The sequence below is a fragment of the Ornithorhynchus anatinus genome, chromosome 16, assembly GCF_004115215.2.
Source record: "Ornithorhynchus anatinus isolate Pmale09 chromosome 16, mOrnAna1.pri.v4, whole genome shotgun sequence".
Classification (NCBI taxonomy): domain Eukaryota; kingdom Metazoa; phylum Chordata; class Mammalia; order Monotremata; family Ornithorhynchidae; genus Ornithorhynchus; species Ornithorhynchus anatinus.
The window spans coordinates 45737354-45762674 of record NC_041743.1 but is presented as its reverse complement, the minus strand read 5'-3'; the positions used below and the strand labels follow the sequence as shown (position 1 = coordinate 45762674).

The following is a 25321-nucleotide window of genomic DNA, read 5'->3' as shown; positions in this document are numbered from 1 at the left end:
GTTGGGAAGAGGGTAGGGGCTGGGGGGGCGAGGGGAGGATGGAGCTGGGGTCGAGCTGGGGCTGGGCCAGGATCAAGTTTGTGGGCGGGGGAGAGGGTGGGAAAGTTGAGTCTGGGAGGAGCCAAATTAATGTGATACCTGCAGCCTTGTAAAGTAGGAGGGGAGAGATGGGCAGATAGGGCTGTTGCCTTCCAGGGTCTGTCTGTCTGTCTCTTTCTCCCTCTTTCATACACAGACATATGCATAAACCCACAATACAAAGACACATGCACAAACACACTTGCACAAAAACAAACCCACAAGCACGCATACATAAACACACACACATGCACACCTGCTTTGACCACACCTACTAATTACAATAAGAGTCCCCGGGCACACGCGTGCGACACACACACACAAACACACACACACACTCACCGCTCCTTTCATCTGGCGATCTCCAAGCACCTAGCTCCCATTAACTCGTTGAGAGCCGCCCGGCTGGGTAGCCGGCTGCAGGCCATTAGTCCGTTTTATGGCTGGGAAACCTGTCTCCCTGCCGCTCCGGGCGGGTTCCCACGGCCCCGGCTGGGGCGGGAACTCAGGCGTCCCAGCGCCCAGCCTCTGCACAGAGCCGTGAGTCCATTGCTGTGTGAACAGCGAGGAAACTTCACTCCCTTCCGTCCAATATCCTCCGAGCCCCCAAACTGGTCTGAGAACAAGGAGTGAAACACAGTGCTCTGCCCGCCTCTCCCCACAGCCGCCCCTCTCCTTCCCCTGGGACCACCCCTCCCCACCGTCCATCGGGGCAAAATGCAGACGCCCCCCCACCTAGACCAGAGGTTGCAGCCACAGGGGATTTTAATTCTCCCTGACCTTGGGATCTCGAGGGGAGGGGAGCAGTCTGCCTAAGGACTGCTGACAGAGGTACGAGCAGGCAGGAGAGAGGCAGGGGGCAGGGCGAGGAGGTGGGAACCCGATTCCTGGGGGCTGGGGCTGGGCGTTGTAACTGTGGCTGGAGACTGGCGGTGGCAGGGGCCGAGCCTGGGATCGGGACTGGAACCCATGACTGAGGCTGTGGGCCATGGCCGGTGGTCGTGGCTGGGTGTTGTGGCTGGGGATGGCAGAGCGGGATCTGATCTGAGCAACGGCGGCCAAGCCCCAGCCAGGGACAGGGTGTCAGGGAGAGTGTCTACTAGGGACGGGGTGCCACCCTATTCCCTCACCCTTTCTGGGGTTGCACGCCAGCTGGCCAGCGTCTTCCACACCCAGCTAGGTCAACGGGGTCCGTTTGAGCAGTCGGAGTCACCGGGCCTGGCCAGCGGGCTGAGGCAGGGAGGGGCCCCGGCCCGCAGAGGAATGATGGCGTGGGGCCGCGGCCAGGGAACGGAGAGGCTGACAGCGGAGTCGATCCCCAGACTTGGGTGGGCGAAGGGTTTTAGCGGGGAGATGCTGTCCCCAGGAAATGGTTTTGGAAGGGACTGGGGAGGACCCTGGGTGGGGAGGGAAGACCCGTTGTGGGCACACTAGCCGGCCGACGGTGAGAGGGGGGCCGGGATGGGCTGGAGCGTGAGGGCGGTGCTGGGCCCCCTCAGCACCGAGAAGCAGCGGGGCTCAGTGGAAAGAGTCCGGGCTTGGGAGTCAGAGTTCATGGGTTCGAATCCCGGCTCTGCCACTTGTCAGCTGTGTGACTGTGGACAAGCCACTTCACTTCTCTGTGCCTCAGTTCCCTCCTCTGTAAAATGGGGATTAACTGTGAACCTCACGGGGGACAACCTGATTACCCTCTATCTCCCCCAGCGCTTAGAACAGTGCTCTGCACATCGTAAGCGCTTAACAAATACCAGCATTATTATTATTATTATTGTTGGGCTCCGGGCTTAGCTCTCCCCAGCAGACACATTCCGGGATTCCCATCCTGGGCTGACCTGCCTGGGAGATGTGCGGGGCCAGAGGGTCCTCTCACTCACACTGCCTTCGCTCACGCTGCCTTTGCTCGAAGTCCAAAGTTTCAACCCCACAGGAGCCAGGAAGGACGGGGCTAAGGACCCCCCCACACCCAGCTGCCCCCGGGGAACCGGGGACCGAGTCAGCTGGGGGCTCACCCTGGGAACCTCGGGAGGTTGGGCGGGGGTCGCCGTGCTGCACACGGTGATTGGGTGCCCTCAGGTGGGGTTCAGGCCTCCCTCCCCCATGGGGGGGTCAGAGAGGAAACCCGCCAATGCTGAGGGCCCTAGGACAGGGGCACCGGGAGCTGCTGAGTGAGATGGGGCTGTATCACCCAGATGGAAGCAACTCTCTACCACTAACACTCCCCCCCCCCAAACCCCCCAAGATGCTGAACCTGGCATCTCCCAGCCTACCCAGAAGCCTCTCTGGTCCCTGCCCAAGTTGGTAAAAGGTCGGATCAGGGTTCAACCATTATAAAAACCTGCCCATTCGCCAGGCCCCGCTGGTGAGGAGGGCGTTGGTCCGTGGGTGAGGCTGAGAGGAGGAGAGCCAGGATGGCGTGTGAGTTTGTTAGGAGGGTGGTGTGTGCATGCGTGAATCCAAGGACGGATAAGTGTGCACTTTCAGCCTGAAAGGAGAATAGGACCGGATCGGGGCCACTGAACTCTTTGAGCCTGGCTTGCGTGGCTGTGCCAGTTCCAAATGTTTTCCTCTTCGACATGGTATTATCTTCTTCCCACACGAAGGACGACTCTGTCTCTGCCTCTGTCTCTCATCAGAGAGCAAACCGGGGCATCTACCTGAATGTCGCCCACTGGGTCAGCCCGCGGTCCACCCATTCCAGAATTCTGTCTCCAACAGGAAGAACCATCCAGCACTCCCGTCTCTCCTATCGCCACCCTTGACCCCAGGAACCGGCTCCATTCAGGAGGGGCGTCGCCGGGGCAATTAATTGATGGGGGTGGGGAGACCGGGCAAGGGCCAGCTGACCGACAACATGGTGGGGCGGGGCCAGAAAGTAGTGGGAAGGGTGATGGACTCCTTGGGCTATGAAGGAGAGGGGCGTGGCCTGGATCCGGGTGGTGGGGGCGGAGGGAAAAGGGACTAGAAGCTTGATCGACCAGTGAGAGAAGGGGGTGGGGTCCCGGGGGCCTGTCGGCTCCCGGCTGGGGGGATAAAAGGTCGGGGGGGGGGGGGGCGGGTGCCGCGCGTCCTATCAGTGGTTCGGTTCGCGGAGCTCGGGTAGGTCCCGGTGGGCTTCGCCCCTCACCGCCCCCCCCCCCGGGCTCGGGGCTGTGGACGGGAGGGAGATTTGGGGAATCCGCCCCGGTCCCGGTTTTAGGGCTTTCTTGGGTGGACATGGTCCCCGTCCCCTAGAGGAGCCGGTCAGCCTGCCCCGGACCTGGGCGTCGTCCGGCTGGCCCTCGCCGGGAACGGCCTCCTCTCCCCCGACCGGGGGTCGGATCTCCCTCCCCACCCCCCTCCAAACTCCCACGTCCCCGGCCCGGGTTGCGGAGCGGGTGGAGGTGGGACGGGAGAGGTCTCCGGCCCCCCGCCGCCCCCGGGTTCACCTGGTCTGTCTCTTCCTCTCCCGCAGGACCCGGGCGGCCATGGCCGAGCACTCGATGTCGCCGTTGGGGCCCGGCGGGTCCGGGCTGCGGAGCTACCGCCTGGGCCCGGGGGCTCCCGCCGGACCCCCCGCCCACGGGCAGCATCTGCTCCGGTCCCTCCCCCCGCCGCCCTCCGGCTCCCTGCCGCCCTACGGCCCGGCCGGCCCGCAGCTCCTCCCGCCCCGCCAGCAGGGGCCGGGGCCCGGGGGCTACGGGGGCCCGGGGCCGGCGCAGGTGTCCTTCCTGGGGGCGCCGCCGCCCAGGACCGGCCCGCCCCCGCAGAAACTCCACCCGCAGTTCCAGGGCCACCCGCTGGCGGGGGCGGGCGGGGGCCTGGCCGTGGGCCCGGGCGGGGGCGTGGGCCCCGTGCCCCCGCTCTACCGCGGGCCCTTGGCTCCCGGGCCCTTCCACCTGCCGCAGCAGCCGCCGTCGGCGCCGCCCCTGCCCGCGCTGCCTCTCAACCTAATGGACACGGAGCTCGTGGACGAGGAGGTGCTGACCACTCTGGCCCTGGAGCTGGGCCTGGACCGCGAGCAGGAGCTGCCCGAGCTCTTCCTGGGACAGAACGAGTTCGACCTGGTGACGGACTTGGCCGGCAAACAGCAGGCCGGCGCCGTCAGGTGCTGAGCGGGCCGCGGGGAAAGGGGGGCGGCCCGGCCGGCCCCCCTCGGACCCTCGGGAGAGGACCCACCCTCCCGGAAGAATGAAGCAGCGCCACGGTATCCGCGAAGCGCTTCCTACGGGCCAAGCCCTGTCCTAAACGCTGGGGGAGAGACGAGGTGATCAGGTTGCCCCAGGCGGGGCTCCCGGTCGCAATCCCCATTTTCCAGACGGGGTAACTGAGGCACAGAGAGGTGAAACGTCTTGCCCAAGGACAGCCGGCAGCCGAGCGGCGGAGCCGGGATTAGAACCCACGTCCCGGGACTCCCAAGCCCGGGCTCTTGCCACGAAGCCGCGCCGCTCCGCCTCCCCCGGCGGGTCTCCGTCTGGGGCTGGATCCCAGGCCGGGCCGCTGCCCTGTCCGGCTTCCCCCGCCAGGGCCCGGGGTCCTGCCCGGACCCTCGGTAGCCTCGGTGGTAGCCTCGGTAGCCGCGGCCGGCCGGCCCGGGCCTCATCCGGCTCCAAATAAAACCGTCAGCGTTTTTTAGTCCCGACCCTTCGGCCGATGCGCTTTCTCTTCCGCGGGCCCTCGTCCGCAGGCCGGACAGGGCGCGGGGACCGCGGCCGGGACGCGCCCCTTTTCGCTTTCGACGCTCCCGATCCGGGCGCGGAACTGTCACGGCAAACACAAAGGGGCCTGCCCCTTTAGGGGCTTGGCTGCTGGCCCGGAGCATGGCCCAGGTGAGGGAGCGGGGCGGGGAGGCAGTTGGATTTAATGCTTCCTCTTTTGGCCTCCTCTCCTCCTCGAACATTTCTCCCGCGAATCCTTCTCCTGATGCAAGCACTGTCGGCTGTACGGTGTCCTGTGCCCCCTTCCCGACCCCTCTGGCCCTGCTGTGTCCTCCCCCGCGGCCCCCTTGCTCCGATCTCGGCTGCAAGACTAATCGTCGTCTTTGTTAAACGCTTACTATGAGCCAGTCACTGTTTTAAGCGCGGGGGGGCGGGGGGGGGTACATACAGTCCCTGTCCCACACGGGGCTCAGACTTAGAGCCCATTTTACAGAGGAGGTAACTGAGAAGTTAAGTGACTTACCCAAGGTCACACAGCAAACAATTGGCAGAGCTGGGATCGGAAGGTAGGTCCCTCCGATGCCCAGGCTCTATCCAGTCAGTCAGTCGTATTTATTGAGCTTTAGTACGGTGTCCAGCGCTCAGTAGAATGCCTGGCACATAGTAAGCGTTTAACAAATACCATAAATATTTTCCACCTAGCCCCCACTGTTTCATGGTGTAACCCTGCGCTGCGCCCCCTTCCCGTCCCACTGCTGGGAGCTTGGGACAACAGAGTAACACTGGGTTATCTGTCCTTCGTCCCCCGCCCCAACCCTATTGTGGGTCTCTGATGAAGAGAGGGGGCGTCCAGCAACCTTTTAACAGTGCTGTGGACGGTCCGGGAAGCGACTTTGCAGACGGGCTGGACGGCCCCGAAGACGGGGAGCGGGCGATCCCGGCGCTGAGAGAAACTCCCGGGCCAGCACGGTCCATTCCCCCCCAGGGGCCTGCCTGCCCGCAGTTCCCTGGCCTGAGGGGCTGGGGTCCCGAACGGCTCCCCAGCACGCCCCGCCTCGCCTCGAGAGCTATCCCAGTGACCGGCCCAGGCTCCAGCCTTGACAGGCTCATGGCACCGTCTCTCCCCCTCCCCGGCCTCCTCCGATCAGCCATGTGGCCGTCTGGATCTGGAACCGAGAGTCCCGGGTCCCGGCCTCTATCTGCCTGAGGCGTCGGGAATTGGATTAGGAAAAAAGCTGGGAGAGGGTCCTGCTGCCCCAAGGGGTCCTGAGCTGCTGGGCCTTGCCTGCCTCACCCTCCTGCCGGCTGGGGAATTCTGGAATGCCGAGACGTGCCCGGGACCAGCGAGGGCCAGGAGCAGAGCGTCACATCCCCAAGGAATCACACCGGGCATGGGGAGCCTGTCTGTTTGAGCCTTCCACCGTGCCCGGGTGTAGCGTGACATACTGCCCTTGGCTAGACTGGCCAAACGAGGCTGGCAAATGGGGGTCCGGGAACCTCAAGGCCACTTCAAAGCCTTGGGGCTTCGGGGACCATGGGGGACAGCCAGCAAAATGGAGTGACAGCAATGCAGGAACAAGGGAGACGGCAGGGTGGAGCTCAGAAAGGCAGAGAGGAAATGTTTGCTCTCCATCACCTGGTCTAGCTGCTGCTCTCTGCTCCCGTGAACGCCCTCGTGTCCTCCCTAAACACGTTTCATTGCACCTTTCTGCTAGAACGCTATTGGGGAATTAGGCAACATTTGACTGACGACGTGAGCCTGGATAAGAAGGTGCACGAGTGCAGTCTTATACACTTCAATACGAGTTTTCCTTAACGCAAGATTTTTGCAAGAACACAACCTCCATGTTGCAGAAGAACAAATGTGGGGTGGGAGCTCGGGCAGAGTTGGGTGGCAGACGGGAGAGCACCCGGGGAAACCGATATAACAAGGTCAAGTAATCAATCAACAGTATTTTGTCTTGTCTTTTGCCCCCTGACCCATAAACACTGTATTAAGTGCTTGGGAGAGTACAGACAAGGCAAAAGACACAATCTGCCCTAGAGGAGCTTCCAGTCTAAAGGTAAGAAGACACTAAACTTTCGAGGGAAGGAAGAAGATAAAATGGGTTTTAACTAAATAACGACGAGATGGAGAGGTGACTTTATCAGTGCTGAAAGGGATGGAGTGTGTAAACTGAAATGACCATAAATGTAGGCGATGCTCTGAGTCAATACCTCCTGAGGTGATAATGAGGATATAAAATGAGTGAAGAGAAATTAACTGGGGAAAAGGGTCTCAAGCCCCTGCTAGGCTGTAAACTCCTTGATGGCAGGAGTTGTGGCTTCTAATCCTGTTGAACTCTCCCACGTGCTTAATGCAGCTATTATTAAACCCCAGGAGGCTCTCAGTAAATACCATGGATAGCAGGGTGGCTTAGTGGAAAGAGCCCGGGCTTGGGAGTCAGAGGTCATCCGTTCTAATACCGGCTCCGCCACTTAGATGTGTGACATTGCGAAAGTCACTTAACTTCTCTGCGCCTCAGTTACCTCATCTGCAGAATGGGGATTAAGTCTGTGAGCCCTACGTGGGACAACCTGATTACCTTGGATCTACCCCTGTGCATAGAACAGTGCTTGGCACATAGTTAGCGCTTAACAAATACCATCGTTATTATTAATGATTTGCCTCTGGTAGGCACTGGATAAGTGATATTGCTTGAGTAGGAGTCCAGGATGGGACCAGCTCACAGTTCCCCAAGCCCGCAGGTGCCCCGGGTGGAGACAGAGCCCTGGCCATCTGGGCTGGGGGGTGGAGTGTGTGTGTGTGTGTGTGTGTTGGATGACAGGAAGTGTCAGGGCTCAGGGACTTTTCCCGGGACAGCTATAAGCAGCGCTGACTTTCCGTTCCCAGTTTCACTTTCTTACCTCCCTCATCTGCCCAGGCCTCCCGAGACTAAGGCCCGCGTCCACCGGTCTGGCCGTCTCTGTGCCGGTTGGGCCCTGACCCTGCAGTCCCTCCGGGCTCGCAGCGACACGCCCAGTGTCTGGGCCCCGGGTGACCGGGCCGGCTGGGAGCGTGGTCCGTCCTCTGGGGAGGTGGCTCTTCCTTCTACTCCAGCCCAGGGGGACGATGGCCGGGCTCCGTGTTCGAGGCTCCGGATTGCCGGCCACCCCTCGACCGCAGCCCGACACCTGCATTCGTCTCCTTTTGGCCCCGCAAGCCTCTCTCTGGGAGCTGCCTGGAGCGGCGCGGGGTATAATCGTGTAGCACAGGGTCAGGGGGCCGGCCAGGTGTGTCCAATGTCCCCGCTGGCCAGCAGCCGCCAGCCTGATCCTATTCCTGGGCACCTCCCTGGGCGAGACAGGGGACCGAAAGCCGCTCAGCAAGGAGACCACCCTGGGGGTTCTCTGACCCCTTTCTCGGGCCGCGGGGCCAGGAAGCTTCCCCAGGAGGGTCCCCGGAGACACAACCTTCTGCAGAGTGTGTGGCCGCAGAGACGGGGCAGCCGGTCTGAGGCTTCCAGCTGGAGACCTGAGACAGGCCCCTTCCCCATCCCCTGTGGCCGCTGGCGCTCCGACGTTCCCCTTTCTCCAGAACTCGGGGAGGGCTCGTCGGTTCGGCTCCGGCCGGGAATTGTCTCCCGGCCAAGTCTGCGGTCAGCCCACTGGCCACATTGCCCCTCCCCTCTCCTCCTCGGAAGACAACGGCATCGCCCGTTCTGCTTCCCCCGGGCCTTTGAGGGGCCACGTATCCCCCCGACCCCCGCTCCTGCCAAGCTCCAGGATGCTGCTGTCGCCGTGGGTGTGAGTCAGCCGGGCAATCATATTTATCGAGTGCTTAGTGGGTGCGGAGCATCGTACTAATAATTATGGTATTTGTTAAGCCCTTACTATGTGCAGAGCACTGTTCTGAGCGCTGGGGTCGATACAGGGTAATCAGATTGTCCCACGTGGGGGTCACGTTTTTTAATCCCCATTTTTACAGATGAGGTAACTGAGGCACAGAGAAGTTAAGTAACTTGCCCAAGGTCCACACAGCAGACAAGTGGCAGAGCAGGGATTAGAACCCACCACCCCTGACTCCCAAGTCCGTACTCTTTCCACTAAGCCACGCTGCTTCTCCACTAAGCATTTGGGAGAGTACAATAGGACAGACGCATTCCCTGCCCACAACGAGCTTATAGTGTAGAGGGGGAGACATCTATTAATATTCATAAATAAATGACAGATATGTACATAAGTGCTGTGAGGCTGGGATGGGGGATGAATAAAGGGAGCAAGTCAGGGTGACACAGAAGAGAGCTGAAGAAAAGGAAAAGGAAAAGAGGACTTAGGGAAGGTCTCTTGGAGATGTGCCTTCAGTAAGGTTTTTAAAATAATAATGTTGGTATTTGTTAAGCGCTTACTATGTGCCGAGCACTGTTCTAAGCGCTGGGGTAGTCACAGGGGAATCGGGTTGTCCCACGTGGGGCTCACAGTCTTAATCCCCATTTTACAGATGAGGTAACTGAGGCACGGAGAAGTTAAATGATTCGCCCAAAGTCACACAGCTGACAAGTGACCGAGCCGGGATTCGAACCCATGACCTCTGACTCCAAAGCCCGTGCTCTTTCCACTGAGCCACGCTGCTTCTTTAAGGGGGAAGAGTACGTGCAGGGAGGGCTTGCAGTTTACAAGCATCTGGATGTGCAGCGTGTGGATGTGTAACATGCTGTTGTACATGTGTCCCTGTGCAGCGTGCATACATAATAATGATGGTATTTGTTAAGCGCTCACTATGTGCCAAGCACCGTTCTAAGCGCTGGGGAAGATACAAGGTATTCAGGTTGTCCCACGTGGGGCTCGCAGTCTTCATCCCCATTTTACAGATGAGGTAAGTAAGGCACGGAGAAGTTAAGTGACTTGCCCAAAATCACACAAGTGACAAGTGGTGGAGGTGGGATTAGAACCCAAGACCTCTGACTCTGAAGCCCGGGCTCTTTCCACTGAGCCAAGCTGCATGCATATAAGCGTGGTTAAGGCTGAACTAGTAGCACGGTGACCCACAGGTTTTGTGTAGCATAAAGCCCTTTCTTAGCCTGTTCTTCGCGGACACAATGAGATTCCAGCCAAATTCTGCCTGGCTGTCTGTCTTACGGCAAGGGCTGAGGAAGGTGGGCTGTCAGTATGGACTCTGGGTCCCCGCAGTGAGCTGTGATCCCCCCCGCCCCAGGACTGGGCTTGAGAGTGGTCAGGGTGGACAGGGGGAACAAATGGGCTTTCAATCTTCATGGTCACAACAAAGGGGCAGGAGCAGGGCAGGGGCTGGGCACTGCCCACTGGGCTGAGACAACCACTCGGTGGCCAACCGTCCCCCCACATTCCTCCCCCACCTCACTAAGGTCCTGACAGCACAGCAGGAAGACCTGTCGGGGACCCGGCTTTCCGCGGGGGCAGGGGCCACACCTCAAGGGGCAGTGGGTGTTCTGCAATGCTCCAACTGAGCCCCTTCCCTCGGGTGGGCCGACCCTCTCCCTCCCTGCCCCCTCCCTGGGAGTAACCAGGAAACGGTTGGTTTAGGGAACAAACATCAGCAAGTCGGAAGTGGGGTGGGGGGAGTAGAGGGAGCTGGGCTTAGTGTGGGTTTGGGGTGGGGGTGGGGTGAGGTGGGTGAGGTTTGGAGGAGGGACCCGTGCGGGGGCTGGGGGGGCTGGGGCCCTGGGTCTGGTCACCTGGTCTGCCCCTCCTGTCCCTCTCCTCTGATTCCCGCCACCGCCCCCCCACCCCTCCCCAAGCCTCACATCACCGCCATTATCCTCCTCCAACCTCCTGTCTGCTCCCCTGACTCCCTGCTCACTCCCATTGAAGCAGTGTGGGAAATGGAATTGGAAGGAAACAAGGGCTAAAGGAGGGGACTGAGGCAGGTGGGGAGCCTGTGGAGTCTGGGGTCTCAGGGAGGGGACGCTGAGCCAGGGGGAGGGGCTACTCTTTCTCTGCAAGCTCCCCCGCCTGATTCCCTGCCCTCTCCTCTCTCCCTGAAATGGAGTGTTGCTGGGCAATTGCTCAGGTAAAAATGGCTGGCTGGGGGGTGCAGGGGATTTCAACCTCAAGTCACTTGCCTGTGGAGGCCTTGTGCTGCCCCTCTCCTTACCACGGTCTTACCACCAGAGCCAACCGTCCACCCATTTCTGATTGCACACTCCTAGCCTGTGGCCTGTGGGATTGCCACACTGCGGGAAGATGGGCGAGCAGGCGGTGGGCCTGTTGGCAGGGTGGTTGCCGCACCGGGGAATCCCCGTGCAACATCAGGGGGTCTAACGGCCCTGGACTGAGTGTGTGCGGGGGGAGGGGAGTGGGCATTGGCAGAGGGTGGAGCCTGGCCGGGAATCTGGGAGTAGCATGAGGGCCAGGCCCAGGACAACCGGGGAAACCATTCACCGAGGAGGCGCCGGTCCGGCCCCTGGGAGAGAGAGGGAGCCGGACCGTCTTCTAGGGGATGGGGCAATCATGTCAATAATCCCGGGTCCCCGGGCTTTGGCTTGTCACTCCGTTCCGATTCCTCAGACTGCAGCTGTGCAGGGAGGCAGCATTAATGGATCTCAGACCCTCTGCCCTTCTTCCCAGGACCCTCTCAAGGGTCCAGGCAGCCAGTCTCCAACTATTCCCTCCATTGATCAACCAATCTGACAATCAATCCGTGGCATGCATTGAGTGCCTACTGTGTGCAGAACAGTGGAAGGGTAGGAAGGGTACCACAGAGTTGGTAGATGAGATCCCTGCCTTCAAAGAGTTTGCAATCAAATAAGGGAAACAGGCAAAAATTAATAATAAAAATTGTATTCACATGCTTAATATGTGCCAATCGCTGAAGTAGATATAACACAATGCATTCAGATGCAGTCTCTGTCCCATATGAGACTCACAGTGCCTGACGGGAGGGAGAACAGGTATTGAACCCCCTTTTTTACAGCTGAGGAAACTGAGGTACAGAGACAGTCACAACACGGAAGTAATAGAACCCAGTCTGACTACCAGTCCTGTGCTCTTTCCACTAGGCCACACTTCTTTGACATAAACCGAAATAAACTACACTGAAGGAAGGGAAGAGGAAGGAAGAAAAGGGGCTAGGTATATGAGATGGCATTTCAGAAGGGCTTTGACGATGGGGAGAGCAGTGGTCTGCCAGATGTGAATGGGGAGGGAGGTCCAGGCAGCGGAGAAGGTGGCGGTGGGAGAGATGAGAAAGAGAAAGACTCCTCAGGATTGGATGAGCCCAGCAGACATCTCGGCACTGCCTTGTGCCCACGAGGGGGGTCCAACATTTCCGGAGGGAGCGGAGAACCAGCTTGGCCAGCTCTGGGCTCCAATCCCTCTAACTCGGAGCTCCGTCCCCACCAGCTCCAGGTCCCAACCCCGACACTCTGGCTGCCTTAGCTGGGGGAATCTTTTATGCATGGGCCAGGGGTAGGAGGAGATTATCAAGCACTTGTCATATCTCACCTTGACTCCTGCATAGGGGAAGCAGCGTGGCTCAGTGGAAAGAGCCCGGGCTTGGAAGACAGAGGTCATGGGTTTGAACCCCAGCTCTGCCACTTGTCAGTTGTGTGACTGTGGGCAAGTCACTTTACTTCTCCGTGCCTCAGTTTCCTCATCTGTAAAATGGGGATTAACTGGGAGCCTCAAGTGGGACAACCTGATTATCCTGTGTCTACCCCAGCACTTAGAACAGAGCTCTGCACATAGTAAGCATTTAACAAATACCAACATTATTATTATTATTATTATCAGCCTCCTGTCTCTCCCCACTCCAGTCCTTACTTCACTCTCGTTCATTCATTCATTCATTCAATCGTATCTATTGAGAGCTTACTGTGTGCAGAGTACTGTACTAAGCGCTTGAAACGTACTCCTCACTCTAGGCTTCGAGGCTCTCCATCACCTTGCCCCTTCCTACCTCTCCTCCCTTCTCTCTTTCTACCGCCCACCCCGCACGCTCCGCTCCTCTGCCGCCCACCTCCTCACCGTCCCTCGGTCTCGCCCATCCCGCCGTCGACCCCCGGGTCACGTCCTCCCGCGGTCCCGGAACGCCCTCCCTCCTCACCTCCGCCAAACTGATTCTCTTTCCCTCTTCGAAACCCTACTTAAAACTCACCTCCTCCGAGAGGCCTTCCCAGACTGAGCTCCTCTTCTCCCTCTACTCCCTCTGCCACCCCCCCTTTACCTCTCCGCAGCTAAACCCTCTTTTTCCCCTTTTCCCTCTGCTCCTCCACCTCTCCCTCCCCATCCCCACAGCACTGTACTCGTCCGCTCAACTGTATATATTTTCGTTACCCCATTTATTTTGTTAATGAATTGTACATCGCCTCGATTCTATTTAGTTGCCATTGTTTTTACGAGATGTTCTTCCCCTTGACGCTGTTTAGTGCCATTGTTCTTGTCTGTCCGTCTCCCCCGATTAGACTGTAAGCCCGTCAAACGGCAGGGACTGTCTCTATCTGTTGCCGACTTGTTCATCCCAAGCGCTTAGTACAGTGCTCTGCACATAGTAAGCGCTCAATAAATACTATTGAATGAATGAATTGAATGAACAATTCGGCAACCGATTGAGACAATCCCTGCCCAACAACAGGCTCACAAAGGGGGAGACAGACAGCAAAACAGAACAAGTAGTCAGGCATCAATACCATCAAAATAGATACGTAGAATCATAGATATAGACACATCATTAATAAAATAAATAGATCTCCCACCCAAATCACTTTTCCTGGAACTCCCTCCCCGCCCCATAAAAAAAGGCTACTCTCCTTTTTTATCCCCCACCTTCAAAGCCTTTTTAAAGTCACATCTCCTCCAAGAGGCTTTCCCCAACTAAGCCATCGTTTCCTCTACTCTGTTTCTTCTGCATCACCTCTGCACTTGGCTCGGTATCCCTAAAGCATTTGATGTTCCTCTCCACTTCAGCCCCACTGCCCTTTTTTTAATGGTATTTGTCAAGCACTTACTATGTGCCGGGCACTGTACTAAACACCAGGATAGATAGATGCAAGGGAACCAGATTAGACACAGTTCCAAAAAAGGGTTCACAGTCTTCCCCCCTATTTTACGGATGAGGTAACTGAGGCACGGAGAAGTGAAATGACTTCCCCAAGGCCACGCAGCAGACAAGTGGCAGCATGGCGATTAGAACGAGCGTCTGCTCCAGCTCTCAATTTTGTAAGCCCGTCCTGGGCAAGGGATGTGTCTGTTGTACTGCTATTATTGTACTCTCCCCAAGGTTTAGTACAGTGCGCTGCACGTAGTAAGCGCTCCCGGGACTGAGTCCTGGGAGTTGACGGGCCCCCGGACGACAGGAGCCTCCCGCCAGGCGGAGCCGCCCTCCAGGGCTCGCCCCGAGCTCGCCAGACAAGCAGAGTGGCGCAGTGGAAGGAGCCCGGGCTTGGGAGTCAGAGGTCATGGGTTCGAATTCCGACTCCACCACTTGTCAGCTGTGTGACTTCGGGCAAGTCACTTCACTGCTCTGTGCCTCAGTGACCTCAGCTGTAGAAGCAGCGTGGCTCAGTGGAAAGAGCATGGGCTTTGGAGTCAGAAGTCATGAGTTCGAATCCCGGCTCTGCCACTTGTCAGCTGTGTGACTGTGGGCAAGTCACTTAACTTCTCTGGGCCTCAGTTACCCCATCTGTAAAATGGGGATTAAGACTGTGAGCCCCATGTGGGACAACCTGATTCCCCCGTGTCTCCCCCAGCGCTTAGAACAGTGCTCTGCACATAGTAAGCACTTAACAAATACCAACATTATTATTATTATTTTAAAATGGGGATGAAGTCTGTGCGCCCCCACGCGGGACCACCTGATCACCTTGTATCCCCCCAGCGCTTAGAACAGTGCTTCGCACATAGTAAGTGCTTAACAAATACCAACAACAACAACAACGACGACAACATGAAGCAGCGTGGCTCAGGGGAAAGAGCCTGGGCTTCGGAGTCAGAGGTCATGAGTTCGACTCCCGGCTCTGCCACTTGTCAGCTGTGTGACTGGGGGCAAGTCACAACTTCTCAGTGCCTCAGTTCCCTCATCTGTAAAATGGGGATTAAAAGTGTGTGAGCCCCACGTGGGACAACCTGATTACCCTGTATCTCCCCCAGTGCTTAGAACAGTGCTCGGCACCTAGTAAGTGCTTAACAAATACCAACATTATTATTATTACTGTTATTATTATTATCCTTCTCCCGATCCCGGGGAGATTCCCGGGCCATTCCCGGGGCGCGCCTGCCCCCTAGCGGCTGCCCCCCGGCCCGATCCGAGCGGGGAAACAGCTTTCCTGCTCACACCGCCATTCTCTTAATAATAATAATAACAATAATAGTAATAATAATCTGCCCCCAGTAAGGGCTCAATAAACACGATTGATTGAATCAATAATCACAAAAGTGGTGCTTGTTAAGTACAAGCCCTGTCTTAAGCGCTGGGTTGGAAACAAGTTCATCAGGTTGGGCGCGGTCCCTGCCCCACACAATAATAATGTTGGTATTTGTTAAGCGTTTACCATGTGCACAGCGCTGTTCTAAGCGGTGGGGTAGATACAGGGGAATCAGGCTGTCCCACGTGAGGCTCACAGTCTTCATCCCCATTTTACAGATGAGGGAACTGAGGCAGAGAGAAGTGAAGTGACTTGTCCACAGTCACACAGCTGACAAGTGGCAGAGTCAGCATTCAAACCCATGACCTCTGACTCCAAAGCCCAGGCTCTTTCCACTGAGCCACGCTGCTTCTCTGAAGCAGCCCTCATGGGGCTCACACTCTTATCCCCATTTTACAGACGAGGTAACTGAGGTATAGAGAATTGAAGAGACTTGACCGAGGTCCCAGCAGACATGTAGCAGAGTCGGAATTGGAACTCAGGTCCTTCTGACTCCCAGTCCCGGGCTCTATCCACTAAGCTCTGTCCACTATCGAGAAGCAGCACGGCCTCGGGAGTTAGAGGATGTGGGTTCGAATCCTACCTCCACCACTTGTCTGCTGTGTGACCTTGGGCAAACCACTAAATTTCTCTGTCCCTCAGTTACCTCATCTGTAATATGGGGATTAAGACCGTGAGCCCCACGTGGGACAACTTGATTATCTTGTATCTATCCCAACACTTAGAATAATGCTTGGCATATAGTAAGTGCTTAACAAATACCATTATCATTATTATTATCATTATTATTATCATCGTGGCTGAGTGGAAAGAGCACGGGCTGGGGAGTTAGAGATCATGGGTTCAAATCCCAGCTCCGCCGCTTGTCAGCTGTGTGACTTTGGCCAAGTCACTTAACTTCCCTGGGCCTCAGTCACCTCATCTGTAAAATGGGGATTAAAACTGTAAGCCCCATGTGGGACAACCTGCTTAGAACACTGCTTTGCACATAGTAAGCGCTTAACAAATACCAACATTATTTATCATTATTAAGCCATGCTGTTCCTAAGATGGGTCTCTGGTCTTCTTGTATTCCGCCTCCACCAAGTGGGCCTCTGCCAGCTCCCCCATCGCCGCCGGGCTTTCTACACCCTGGGAAAGAACCCACACTTTTACAACACCAAGTTAAAAACGTCGGGCCGGCTCTAGGGAAGGAGGAGGAGGGCTGGCTCCTTCCCATGGGGAAATGATGGTGAGGGACTATATTCTGGGCTGCATAACTCTACTAACAATAACCTCGCCCTCCCCCACACACCCCAAAAGGAAAGAAAAACCACAACAATTGACACTATTATGGAGACGAAGGAGACATGGCCAAGCTCCTGCTGAAATTCATGAAGCTTTCCAGAAAAGGGGAGACTCCTTTGGAACGACGGCGGATCGACCTGCTGCGTTGGCTTGGAGTTACTGGCCCCCTCCCACCCCAGTCTGTCCCCCAGGAATCCAGAAGCAGTATGGCATAGTGGATAAAGCACAGGCCTGGGAGTCAGAAGGTCATGGATTCTAATCCTGACTCCACCACTTGTCTGCTGTGTGACCTTGGGCCAGTCACTTCTCTTCTTTGTGCCTCAGTGACCTCACCTGTAAAATAGGGATTGAAACAAGGAGCCCCACAGGGGACAGGGACTGTGCCCAACCCGACTTGTTTCGATAATAATAATAATAATAATGAAGGTATTTGTTAAGCACTTACTATGTGCCAAGCACCGTTCTAAGCCCTGGGGTAGATACAAGGTAATCAGGTTGTCCCACGTGGGGCTCACAGTCTTAATCCCCATTTTCCAGATGAGGTAACTGAGGCACATCCCCTAACCACAACGAGTTTACAGTCTAGAGGTACGTGGATCGTGTCCGACCTGATTAGCTTGTCTGTACACCAGGGCTTAGTACAGTGCCCGGCACTTAGTAAGCGCTTAACAAATTCCAGAGAACCGGCGTGGCTTAGTGGAAAGAGCCTGGGCTTGGAAGTCAGAGGTAGTGGGTTCTAATCCTGAATCTGCCACTTATCAGCTGAGTGACTTTGGGCAAGTTGTTTTGCTTCTCTGTGCCTCAGTTCCCTCCTCTAATAATAATAATAATGTTGGTATTTGTTAAGCACTTACTATGTGCAGAGCACTGTTCTAAGCACTAAGGTAGATACAGGGTAATCAGGTTGTTCCACGTGAGGCTCACAGTCTTCATCCCCATTTTACAGATGAGGGAACTGAGGCACAGAGAGGTTGACTTGCCCACAGTCACACAGCTGACAAACTAACTCCTTCCTTCCTCGCCAAACTAACTCTCTTCCCTTCTTCAAAGCCCTGTTGAGAGCTCACCTCCTCCAGGAGGCCTTCCTAGACTGAGCCCTCCCTTCCCCGCTGCCCCGTCCTCCTCTCCCCATTGCCCCTACTCCCCCCTGCTCTACCCCCTTCCCCTCCTCACAGCACTTGTGTATATTTGTATATATTATTTCTCTACTTCTTTTATTAATTACATGTATATATCTATGATTCTATTTATCTTGATGGTATTGAAGCCTCACTACTTGTTTTGTTGTGTTGTCTGTCTCCCCCTTTTAGACTGTGGGCCCATTGTTGGGCAGGGATCGTCTCTGTCGCCGAATGGTCCATTCCCAGAGCTTGGTACGGTGCTCTGCCTATATTGAGCGCTCAGTAAATACGACTGAATGAATGAATGAATGAATGAATGAATGAATGAATGAAAAGGGGGATTAAGTCTGTGAGCCCCACGTGAGACAACCTCTTGACCTTAAATCTACCCCAGCACTTGGAGCAGTGCTTGGCACATAATCCCGGCTCTGCCACTTGTCAGCTGTGTGACCTTGGGCCAGCCACTTCACTTCTCTGTGCCTCAGTGACCTCATCTATAAAATGGGGATGGAGACTGTGAGTCCTATGTGGGACAACCTGATGACCTTGCCTCTATCCCAGCGCTTGGAACAGTACTGGGCACATAGCTCTTAAGAAATACCAACATTATTAACTTCTCTGTGCCTCAGTGACCTTATCTGTAAAGTGGGGATGGAGACTGTGAGCCCCACGGGGGGCAACCTGGCTAGCTTGCAGCTACCCCAGCGCTTAGAACAGTGCTGGCCACACAGTCAGCTTGTTTTAATGAGATGTTCATCCCCTTGATTCTATTTATTGCTATTGTCTGTCCGTCTCCCCCGATTAATAATAATAATAATAATAATGTTGGTATTTGTTAAGCGCTTACTATGTGCAGAGCACTGTTCTAAGCGCTGGGGGAGATACAGGGTGAGCAGGTTGTCCCACTTGGAGCTCACAGTTTTAATCCCCATTTTACAGATGAGATAACTGAGGCCCAGAGAAGTGAAGTGACTCGCCCACAGTCACCCAGCTGACAAGTGGTAGAGCCGAGATTCGAACCCATGACCTCTGACTCCCAAGCCCAGGCTCTTTCCACTGAGCCACGCTGCTTCTCTTAGGCTGTAAGCCCGTCAGAGGGCAGGGACTGACTCTATCTGTTAGCCGTTTGTCCATTCCAAGCGCTCAGTACAGTGCTCTGCACATAGGAAGCGCTCAACGAATACTACTGAATGAATGAATGAAGAAATACCATTCTAATAATGATAAGCACCAGAAAAGAGGAAACGCCTCGGGCCTGAGGCGGGGGGGGGGGAGGAAGCGCGGCGGCCCCGAGGCGGGAGAGTCCGCGCATGCGCGATCTCCACGGGCGGGGCGGGGCTGCGTCGGGCGGGGTCGGCCGCGAGGGGGCGTGCCCCGTCGCCCTTCGCGTGACGTCATCGCCCGGGCGCCTCCCGGTCGCGGCTTGATGGCGTGCTCGCGGGGGGCGGGGCCGGAGGGAGGAGGTCACGTGGCTCGGTTGCCTACGCGCTGCTGGGCCCGGGGAAGATGGCGGACGGGAAGGGAGATGCCGCCGCCGCCGCCGCCGCCGGGGTCCCCGGGGCCCGGGCCCGCAGCCCCCGCCCGCCGTCCCCCGGCCTGGGGCCGCCGGGGCTGTGGGCGCGGATGTGGCAGCTGGAGGCGGAGCTGCGGGAGCAGGAGGTGTCGGAGAGCTCCTCGCGCGGCTACTGCCGGAGCTTCTGTCAGGTACGGCCGCGGCCCGGGGGATGGGGGCGGGACCGGCGGGACCGGCGGCCCGGGGCGGGGGGGGGGGGCGAGGGAGGGAGGGAGACCGCCCGCGGCACGGCGGGGAGCGGGACCGGACGGACGGACGGACGGCGGGGCGGGGCCCGGTCCCCCCACCCCAATCCCGGCCCGGGGGCCCCGCCGCCGCCGCCGCCGCCCATCCACCGGCTCTCTCGCCCTCCCGCTCCGGTCCTTTGTCTCCGGGGATGGCGCCCCGGCTCCCGGCTCCCGGCTCCGGGCGGGGGGGGTCCCGTCGCGCCGGGGCACGGGAGGGGAAACACCCACGGCCCCGGGCCCCCCCGCTCCTTCCCACACTCGTCTCCCATCGGGAACCCCGGGGCGGTCGGGGCCATTCGGGCCTCCCGCCTCTTTCTCACCGTTCTTGCTCTCTCTCTCTCTCTCATAGAGGAGAAGCAGGTTGGCCCAGAGCCCGGCCTTAGCAGTCAGAGGTCGCGGGTTCCAATCCCGCACCCGCCACTCGCCAGCTGGGGGTCGGGGCCGGGCACTTCGGTAGCATTTATTGAGCGCCTACAGTGTGCAGAGCACTGTACGGAGCGCTCAACTTCCCTGGGCCTCTGACCTCATCTGGAAAATGGGGGTGGACATCCAGAGTCCGTCCCCCCGCCCCCGTGGGACGACCTGATCGCCTGGTGTCCACCCCGGCGCTTAAAACGGTGCTTGGCACCTTGCGCTTAACAAACACCATCGTCATCATTATTGTTATTAATAATAATGACTCTCTTCCCCCTCTCCGGTCCGTCCACCCCCTCTCAGCCGGAGGGATGGGGTTCCCCACGCTGTATTGAGCGCGTAGGAGCGCTAGATGCACCCCCTGCCCTCGGGGAGCTTTCGTACCATCCCCCGTCTGCATCGGTGCCCAGGCCTGCCTTCTGGTTCTCACCACGATGCTTCGCACAGGGCAGATGTTATAGCACCGTTGTGGGCGCCCGACTTCTTAAGCCTCAGAATTTCCCGGAACTGAGATTGACGCTGCAGGAATAGGAAGCCCGAAGTGACCTCTGCCCCGTCCCCAAAGGCTCCATTCCGTCAGCCGAGAGTTGTGGCCGACGGGGATCGAGGAGAAGGCAGCCTGACCGCCAGGCACCGGTGCCCCCTCGTCGTGGCCGGAGAGGGGCGAGGACACAAAACGGGGGAGGGGACCTGGGCCTCTGGAGGTGGGAGGAGGAGGAGGTGAGGAAAGGGAGACCCGAAGGGAGTGTCCCGGCTTCCCAGAGGAGAGGGAAGAGTCCACAGTGTCAAGGTCCGGCACGGAGGCCCCAGAACTGCCGTAACGCGTTTCTGGCCCGGGACGTCGTGGCCGCAGGTCAGCGGGCGACGAGGCCGTCGGGATCCGCCTCGTCCTCGGTGCGGGCCGCAGCTCTGCCGAGCGTTCGGCGACCCGGCCGCCAGCTTGTCCCGACGAGATGCTTCCTCCCCCGCCGTCGTGCCTTCGTCGTGGGTCACCGCCGTCCTTCCCGCGGTGAGGCGCTGGGGAAGGTCCGCTCCCGGCCGTCCGTGTGGGCGATCGGTCTCTCTCAAGTGGGAAGCCCCGGTGGGTCGCCCCGGGGGACCAAGGAGGAGCACGGGCTCTTTGACCTGGCCCTGGCGGTTGGCGTCGGCTTTCCGGGGCCCTTGGGTTCGGTCCCCTGTGCTCCCTTGTCTCTTTCGGCTTGGCTTAGTTTTCCGGGGGCTCCATCTTGTTGACTCTCCCATACTGTTCTTCCCATGCCGTGGAGCTCATTATAGGGGTGGTGTTTGGTTTCAGAGCATCTTTACTCTTGAGGAAATAACCCAGTCGTCCGTGGTGGATTAGCTAACGCAGCCCATCCCGAGTGGCTGAACCGTGTGGCGCGTTGAGCGGAGGAAGACTTAATGAGGTTCATCCAGTGGTTAACCCAAAAGGGAATGAGTTGTTCTGCTCTTGTCCTAACTCAGAGGCGTGGGCAGCGGCGCCTGATCTCATAAGACCACCGTCTCCTACTCCACTCTGAGCCAAAGATAGCTTGATGTTAGTGGCTACTGAGTCTATCTGACATCTTAATGAGCTTGTATTTTTTTTAATGGCGTTTAAGCACTTACTCTGTGTCAAGCACTATACTAAGTGCTGGCGTAGTTACACTTTTACTAAGTTGGACCCAGTTCCTGTCCCACGAAGGGCTCAGAGTCTTTCTCTTCACTTTACAGATGAGGTAACTGAGACACAGAGATGACTTGCCCGAGGTCACCCAACCGAGAAGTGGCAGAGCTGGGTTTAGAACCCAGGTCCTTTGACTCTCAGGCTCGTGCAGTTTCCACTAGGCCGTGCTGCTTTTCTGTTCTTTGCATCGCAAAGTTGGTTTGTTCCAGGGACCATATCTCAAAACTTGGGTTCCTTCTTTCTGTCGTTCCTTGGGGTCACGTCCCCTTTTCCCCCGTTCCCCCAATCCTCTCTGCCTTCTTGGGCACTGAAGATGGTTCACTTGGATTTGAAACACAGTCACGCCTTTACGTCTCCAGACTGGACTTCTCACCATATCAAAAATCCCACATTCCTCCTGCCTCCAAGACCCCTCCACTTGGATGTCTCGATGGAGCCTCAAACTCCGCACATCCAAAACATCTCCCTCCTCCTCCTCCCCTTCTTCCTGCCCCCTTCCCCCTCCACCCCGTAGTCGTCCTTCTTTCCTTCCTCTTCGCACTTCTCCTCCTTGCCCATTTCCTCCTCCTGATCTCCCCCTCTCCGTGTCACACCGCCACCTTCCTGTCCAGAAGTCTGCAGCCTTGATGTCCCCCTCGACTGCACGCTGCCTTTCAGCCCAGATTCTAAAACTGCTCAGTCCTACCAGTTGTTCTGCCACATTTCGCCGTCTGCCCCTTCCTCTCCACCCAAACGGTTACCGTCCTGACCCAAGCTCCGATTACACTACGGATAAAACAGTGTATCAGCTTGCTCACTGGCCTTCCTTCCTTCAGCCTCTCCCCCCCTTCAGCCTGTACTATCCACCATTCCTATTTATTGAGCTTTTACTGTGTGCAAAGCACTCTACTGAGCACTCGGAAGCGTCCGATATAATCGAGTCGGTAGAGGCGATCCCTGCCCGCAAGGAGCTTGCAGTAGAGGGAGAGACAGACATTAGTATAAATAGATGAATTAAGGAAATGCCCAAGTGCTGTGGGGCTGAGGGAGGGGGAATAAAGGTTGCAAATCCAAGTCTAAGAACAACCAAGAAGGGAGTGGCATAAATGGAAATGAGGGCTTAGTTAGGGAAGGCCTCTTGGAGGAGATGTGCCTTCAGTAAGGCTCTGAAGGTGGGGAGAGGGATCGTCTGTTGGATATGAAGCGGGTGGACGTTCCAGGCCAGAAGCAGGATGTGGGCGAAGGTTCGGCATGGAGATAGATGAGATCGAGGTGCAGTGAGAAGGTTGGCATTAGAGGAGCGAAATGGGCGGGCTGGGTTGTAGTAGGAAATCAGGGAGGTAAATTAGGAGAGGGTAAGGAAATTGAGTGGTTTAAAGCCAATGGTAAGGATTTTCTGTCTGATGCGGTGGTTGATGGGCAACCACTGGAGGTTCTTGAGGTGTGGACTGAATGGTTTTGTAGAAGAATTTCGAAAAGTCATTCAGCACATGTCTCTTTCCTCCTCAGACCTCTAGTGGCTTCCCATCTCTTTTCATGTCAAGCAGAGAATCCTGAGCATCAGCTTCCAGGCTCTGGTCCCCAGGTCTCCTGATCTTAACGTGTCTGCTCTCATTACCCGCTCCTCACCACATGGGCCGTTCCCCACTCTGCCAACACGTTTCATGTTTGTGGCCCTTGGTACTGTTTTTGCTTTTACCTCCTTGCCCCAAGATTTACTGAGCTTTTGCTCCCAAAGAGCCGCTTCTTTCTGGATCACCGTAAGCGCCCCCGGTCTCTTGGAGACTGTTGTTTTCTCCGTCACCTTGTCCTCGGCTTTTCTACCCCCCCACCCCCGGCTCATGCCTGGAATTCTACCTCTCCCCCACAAATCCACCAGGTCACATTTTCCGTCTTCTTCAAAGCTGTCCAAAAATGCATCTCCTCCAGGGAACCTCCCCCGAGGGATTCGCCGCTCCGCAAAAGCCACCTTTAGCGCCCTTGGGTTTTATTCCCATCCTTAGCCCTTCCGAACACGTGGACGTTTACCCTTCGATCGACTGTTCAGCTATTTCATCTTGACCCGTTTGGCCTGTTGTGTCCAGGCTCTTCTTCCTGCTCCCACTATGAATTCATACATCATCTTTTCCTGTCCATCTCCCTGTTAAACTGTAAACTTTTTGGGAGCTGGGAACTTGTCTTGCTATCTTTATTGAGCACCTCTTGTCTGCAGCGCGTTGTACTAAGTGCTCGGGAGAGCACAGTAGTGGTGGTAGGCATGATCCCTGCCCTCAAGGAGTTTACAGTCTTGAGGGGGAGAGGGGGAACCAGACACTAAACCGTTAGATGAGAGATCCTACTAGAGTAGGAAGATGCTCATTTATTTCAAGTCCACACGTTTAATGCAGGGCTCTGCACTCAGTAGGCGCTCAGTGAATTCCGCCGATTGATTTGGAGTGTGATGTTAACAGTGATAATTGTGGTGTTGAGTGCTTACTAGGTGCCAAGCATTGTACTGAGGGCTGGGTGGATCCAGTGCGGTCAGCGACTGTTCTTCTCCCCTAATCAGAGTGGGAGATTGGGAGTGGATTTGTGCATTCTTTCATCCGTCATTAGTATTTGTTTTTTGGGTGCTTACTCTGTGCTGAACTCTGTGCTGTCAGCCCTTGGGAGAGGAGTACACTAGAGTAGGTAGGCATTGGTCCCTGCCCTCCTGTGGTCTGGTCGACTCTGAGGTAAATCCCCTAGTCCAGCCTTCAGAAACACTTGCGCTTGTCTTCTTTCATTCATTCATTCAGTCATATTTATTGAGCGCTTACTGTGCGCAGAGCACTGTACTTAGCGCTTGGGAGTGTGCTCTTGCCGCTCCCTACACCTAGGTCAGTCGTCCCTGGTTCCTGTGGGCCCTACCCCGGGCTGGGCCACTGGCAGAAAGGATTGGCCTCGGTCTGCGTATGAGGGTTTTTAGTTCCTCAGTGGGGCAGGGAGGAGCAGGTGCGGGCTGGAGGGCTTGCAGTTTGCCACTTTTATCCGCTGTGATGTCTACATCCTGAAATTTAAATCCAAGAGTGATTCTGCAATAGGAAAGTTAGGGCGAGATGGTTCAAAATAGGATATCTAACTCATGTCGATCTCGTCTCTGGTCAGTTTTGGTTCCATGGTCCTAGCTGAGGTCTTTGATGAGCAGGGATCTCTCTGCTCAGTTCAGCTTCCGGGCCTATAAGATGGGGTAGTTTGGGCCAGCTGTAGATTTCATCCCTGCCCGTCTCAGGGGTTGCTGAAATCGGGCAGGCTGGCGAGGTGGGCTGGAAGCACAGGCTTTCTACAGCCCAGTGCTTCTCCACTAGACCCGATGGTGGTTTGGCTACCGTCCCGTAGTTTGTAGGAAAAAAAAAGTTAACATTGGTGTAGCCTTGCTTTACAGTCAAGGTCGTTAGCAGCGTAAAACATCGCTTAATATCTTCTGTGGGAACTTGGAGAAGTAACTTGAGTCAAAAGAAGATTTCATGCTTGAGTTTCTGTTCTGTGTTGGCCTCTTCCACCACACTGCTGCTGCTTCGGCAAGGTTGAGACTGAGCCGTCTCGTTTCTTATCCTGCAGCCGCCTGGGGTCATCCCCACAAAGCCAGAGGGGCTGATGTGCACACCTCCTACCATGGACAGGGGAGAGGGGTCCTCCGTGACTTCGCACCCAACTGGGAGGAGAGTCTGCTGACTCCGGTGGTGCCGAACCTGGCCCTGGACTTGCTGGCCCGCCACCCTTCTTCCTAGGCCTCTCCTTCCACACTCTCCCACCCCAGCCCCCGCCTCGAGGAATATGGCTAGTGCCGGGGTTGGAGATGGAATCGGGAGAGAATTCAGTTGAGACAACTCTTCTACTCCCCGCCCTCCCCCGACCGCAGGTTTGATCGGAGCTCCTGACCCACCGCCTGATTTCTTCTGCCCTGGTGGAGCATTCAGGGGGAGGATTTCCCGAGGGCCCGGG

The 25321-nt window shown here is 56.9% G+C and overlaps 2 protein-coding genes across 2 annotated transcripts in view; both read left to right on the top strand.

The window, feature by feature from the left end:
* Nucleotides 1-2981: 2981 nt before the first annotated feature.
* CITED4 (Cbp/p300 interacting transactivator with Glu/Asp rich carboxy-terminal domain 4) lies at nucleotides 2982-4322 on the top strand. The gene is made up of 2 exons (XM_039914278.1): nucleotides 2982-3055; nucleotides 3530-4322. Exons 1-2 carry the CDS (start codon nucleotides 2982-2984, stop codon nucleotides 4167-4169), a joined length of 714 nt encoding a protein of 237 aa, XP_039770212.1. The 3' UTR covers nucleotides 4170-4322.
* A 14750-nt stretch (nucleotides 4323-19072) lies between these two features.
* RLF (RLF zinc finger) overlaps nucleotides 19073-25321 on the top strand; it is a 34173-nt gene continuing 27924 nt past the window's right edge. The window contains exon 1 of the mRNA XM_039914277.1: nucleotides 19073-19203. Coding sequence (XP_039770211.1) covers nucleotides 19123-19203 — 81 coding nt within the window. The 5' untranslated portion in view covers nucleotides 19073-19122. The remainder of the gene's footprint in view (nucleotides 19204-25321) is intronic.

Bases quoted from the DNA above. Each gene is read 5' to 3' on its own strand.
- CITED4 (XM_039914278.1), top strand. From the start codon at position 2,982: ATGAAGGAGAGGGGCGTGGCCTGGATCCGGGTGGTGGGGGCGGAGGGA. The intron at 3,056-3,529 runs GTGAGAGAAGGG...CCTCTCCCGCAG, and splicing joins ACTAGAAGCTTGATCGACCA to GACCCGGGCGGCCATGGCCG.